The 4,254-nt window shown below is 49.4% G+C and overlaps 1 protein-coding gene across 1 annotated transcript; it reads left to right on the forward strand.

Moving 5' to 3' along the window:
* Nucleotides 1-1,705: 1,705 nt before the first annotated feature.
* On the forward strand, nucleotides 1,706-3,995 carry HMX2 (H6 family homeobox 2). The gene is made up of 2 exons (XM_063306151.1): nucleotides 1,706-2,322; nucleotides 3,448-3,995. Exons 1-2 carry the CDS (start codon nucleotides 2,046-2,048, stop codon nucleotides 3,993-3,995), a joined length of 825 nt encoding a protein of 274 aa, XP_063162221.1. The 5' UTR covers nucleotides 1,706-2,045.
* The last annotated feature ends 259 nt before the right edge of the window (nucleotides 3,996-4,254 follow it).

A 4,254-nucleotide genomic window follows, 5' to 3' on the forward strand; every position in this document is an offset into this window, starting at 1 on the left:
AGTCAGCCTTCTTCAATTCAATACCAACTAAATTTATTGGATTGCAGCTCCCATCATCCTAAGCAGTAAGGATTATAAGAATTGCCATGCCAGTTGGGAAAGGCTGATCTATGATATCCAAAGAATTAGAAATTTATAGCAAAAAAAAAAAAAAATGATTTGGAGATGGGAATCAACCACCCGTTTGCTCTGCAAACGTTTCTGAGAAAACATAACGACCTTTCCGATTGCTGACTACATGGCTCTGCCGAAGTCGTACTCCTCTGAGATATGTCACACCGAGCAGGTACATGCTACTCTTATATAAATATCCAATCTTATATCTGTAAACAAGCACATCTGGTATCATCGATCCATTATGCTATCATGTATCCGGTCTCACAATGCTTCTTCATCACTAAGGCTGTTTACCCAGGTGTGCCTCTTCTGCCGCTCCTCCTCTCCCCTCGAGAGAAAAGTTTCTGAAAACTTTTGGAAATCAAGACAAGATTCTTTCTTTCCATCCTCCTCCCACCATTTGACCGTGATCAAAGATGTACAAATCCGGAGGAAGCGGAGCGATTGTATTACAAGCGTTGGGAAGAAGGTGTGTTAGTACGAGTAGAAAGGCCATATAATTGCTTATTCTTAGATGGTCCTGATAATCATCATCCTGCGCCATCGGGAAAGATTATATCCCAAGGGGGAGGTTAGAGCTGGATCTGCCAGAGTTGGAGAACAGGAAATAATTTCTCAGTTTGGGTTGCCAGCTAACCCCCCACCCGCAATGCGTGCTCCTTTCCTAGGCATCTTGGCGCCAGGCAACTTGAATGCGTGTCGCCTTTTCATTTCGCCTGCACTCTCCCATCCGTGGAACAGCGGTATCTTTGGCTGGCTCCCCCGACCCTCCCTCGGCTCCCTAGGGACGCAGATGAGTGGCGATCCCCCGCGCTTGAAGGTTTAACAGCGAGGTTCAAACGCTGACTTTCATTCGCCGCTGAAATCGCCCCCCCCCCCTCCTCATCAGTTTTCAACTGACAGTTTGGGAGTCGTCGGGGGAAACATAACGAAACAATCAGGAGTGTGTTGCTAGAATGCTATCCTGGTTTAAACACTAATGTTAAGCCAATCTCTTCTCTTCCTATTCCTTTGTTCAAATTCTTGCAGCTCTATTCTGGAAATGAATTAAGAATAATTAAATAAGAGCCGTGATGTGTGTGAGAACTTCTGTGATCAAAATGAAAGCTTAGAGCAGGGGATACGAAAGCTTTTTAAAAAAATCTTTGATGAAATGCAAGACCTCTCTGAACACTTTCCTGAATCATCTGTAGTGTACATTTACTTGGAAGTAAGCCTCCCTGGCGAGAGCTTATTCGCAAGCAAGTGTGTTTCAGAGGGCAACCTCTGAGATCTAGAAAACACCCACACCAGTCTGATGTATGGGACTAAACACTAGTTTTCCTCCAGGAAAACCGAGAACTACGCGCTGCGAAGCAAGGTGCTCGTTCCACAGGCTTGTTTGAATCTTTAACATGAAACGAACGCATTCAGGCCATGTAGATTCACTCAGATTCCACTCGAAAGGCTTCAGGCGCTGGGGAGTAAGGGACCGCGTCTTTTTACACACACACACATACACACACACCTGTGCGGTAAAAAAAAAGAAAGCTTTGCACCGCTTCCATTAGGTCCGTTTAAATGAGAAGGAACGATCGGTGTTCTACAGACAGCTGTCTGTCTGTGATCTAGAATTTTGAAACTTTCCGGGGCCGCTTGGCGGCTCGTGATTGGCCAAGGCGGAGGTAACCTCCATGCAAATGAAGCCCCGCCACCTCGCAGTCCGTAGATCAATAGAGATCTGAGAGAGAAAGGAGCATGCATTCAGACTCGGCCAGCTCAAGGAAAACCTGCCGAGGCACGCCAAAAAGCCCCCCAAACTGGTCTTCCCAAAGCCAGGCTAGGCAGACAAGCCCCCCCGGCAGCCCCCCACGCCCGAACCCGAACCCTGCTCCCCAGCGCGCCTCTAAAGCGAGCGGTGTCCTCCTCTTGTTTCTTATGAGCCCAGGATGAGCAACAAAGAAGATCCCAGCAAGTGTTGTCCTGCGGCAGCTCCGGTCTCCAGTTTTACCATCCAGTCGATCTTAGGCAGCAGCACTTCGGAAGCAGGCAGGGAGCCCAGCTCCAAGCAGACAGCCTGGCCGAGCAGGAAGAGGAACCTGTCGATATCTTCTGAAGAAGAAGAGCCGGACGAGAGCTGGAAACATCCCGCTTGCTTCTGCTCCGACTCGCAGGCCCCTGAAGAAACGTGTCACAAACATCAGCCCCTCAGTTTCACGTGCTTCAGTAAGTATTGGCCCGGGAGAGAGAGAGCGAGCGAGAGGGAGCGAGAGAGAGAGCGGGTGAAAGAGAGAGAGAAAAGCGCCCTTTACTTCCTAATTAGGAAGGATGGTCTCTAGATGCATCTTATTCATAGGGGCGGATGGTGTAATAAAAAGCAACAGCTTGGGTTTTTGCTTTGGGCGTACAGTTATCCACACATCTGGTTTTCTAATCTGCTGACTTTTCAGAGAAGAAAGTGGGTAAATTAAGAGATCTAGGGGGTGGGGGTATGTTGGTTTGGGTCCTCTCTCCCCGCAAAACCGTAGGAGATAATACTTTTGTCGTGATAAGTTTAATAATTGACTTTGGTGCCTCCTCCCTCTTTTAAGGAACGATTTAGAAAGAGCGATCTTTTAAATGTTTATGTAATCCTGCCGCTCCCACCTTGTCTGATCTAAGTCTCTGGACCTACGGCGGTGGTTCTTCTGGCATCTCCTAAAAGAAAAAGGAGAGACGAGCGTACAAACGAGCTCCGAATATATATATATTTTAAGGGGTATTTTTTTAAAAAAGCAACCGAATAGGACCTCGTAATTCACTGGGAAAAGACGAGTTTGAATAAAGGCACTCGATTCCTGTTGTTTGCTTCTCTGAGCTCCCTCGCATTTTCTAGCGCGGAAGATGGTCACAACTGACCATCGCCCAGTGCAGCGCAGGCACAGCGGAGAGAAGCCCCCAGGAACGCAGTTGGAACTTCCTGCCTTGCGGTCTAGAAACTAGAAACGAGTATAAACAGGATGCGGCAAGCTGAACAGACTCTCTCGTGAGTCTAGAGCTGCTATTGATCAGAGCAGGTCCCCGGAAGAGGTACGATTAGGTATATACAACCATAAACATTGATGAAGGAGTAGGGAGACCAATGCGGTTCATCCCCCTCCCCCCTTCCGTGCGGTAGTTAAGCAGGGGATGAAAATGGGATGAAGCGATGTTTGTAGGGGAAAAGCCCCAGCGGTTTACACCCAGAATATGTTATTTGGGGTGGGCTACTATGGAATCCCCCTCCGCCCAGGACAAGTCGCAGTGTCCGCCTGATGCTTCTCTTCCCATGTTGCCCACTTCTTCCTCTCTTCCCTTTATTCCCCACTCAAGGCAATTCCAAGGGGACCGGCGCGCCGCTCGGTTCCGACCGGACGCCCCCGTTTCTCTCTCCGTCCCATCCGGACTTTAAGGAAGAGAAAGAGAAGCCCTTCGCTCCGAATTCGCCCGGCTGCTCGGCGGACAGGCAAAGGGACGGAGCGGACAGGCAGGCCGGCTCGGCTAAGAAGAAGACGCGCACTGTCTTCTCGCGGAGCCAAGTGTACCAGCTGGAGTCGACCTTCGACATGAAACGCTACCTGAGCAGCTCCGAGCGGGCCTGCCTGGCCTCCAGCCTCCAGCTGACAGAGACTCAAGTGAAAACCTGGTTTCAGAACCGCCGGAACAAATGGAAGCGGCAGCTCTCGGCAGAACTGGAGGCGGCCAACATGGCCCACGCCTCGGCCCAGACTCTGGTGGGGATGCCGCTGGTCTTTAGAGACAATTCCCTCCTCAGGGTGCCCGTGCCCAGGTCCATCGCCTTCCCGGCGCCCTTATACTATCCCGGCAGCAACTTGTCCGCCTTACCTCTTTATAACCTCTACAATAAGCTCGATTACTGAGACGGACTCGGGCGACCTTCAAGGCCAGCCAGCCCCGGCCGAGGACGCGCGCCGCGCCCTTTTCTTCACCCATCAGTCTGTTGTTGATCGGAAAGGAGAATTGTGCTTTTTGCATTGTTAAGAAATACACCGTGTGTATTCATTACTATTATATTATATATATATATATATATATATATTTAAAATATTTATGGGAATCCTCTTTGGGGTGGTTTCTTTCGGTTATTTTCTAGGCTGGAGAGAGAATTATAGGACTTCC

Source organism: Candoia aspera, chromosome 6, assembly GCF_035149785.1.
Source record: "Candoia aspera isolate rCanAsp1 chromosome 6, rCanAsp1.hap2, whole genome shotgun sequence".
NCBI classification, from domain to species: Eukaryota; Metazoa; Chordata; class Lepidosauria; order Squamata; family Boidae; genus Candoia; species Candoia aspera.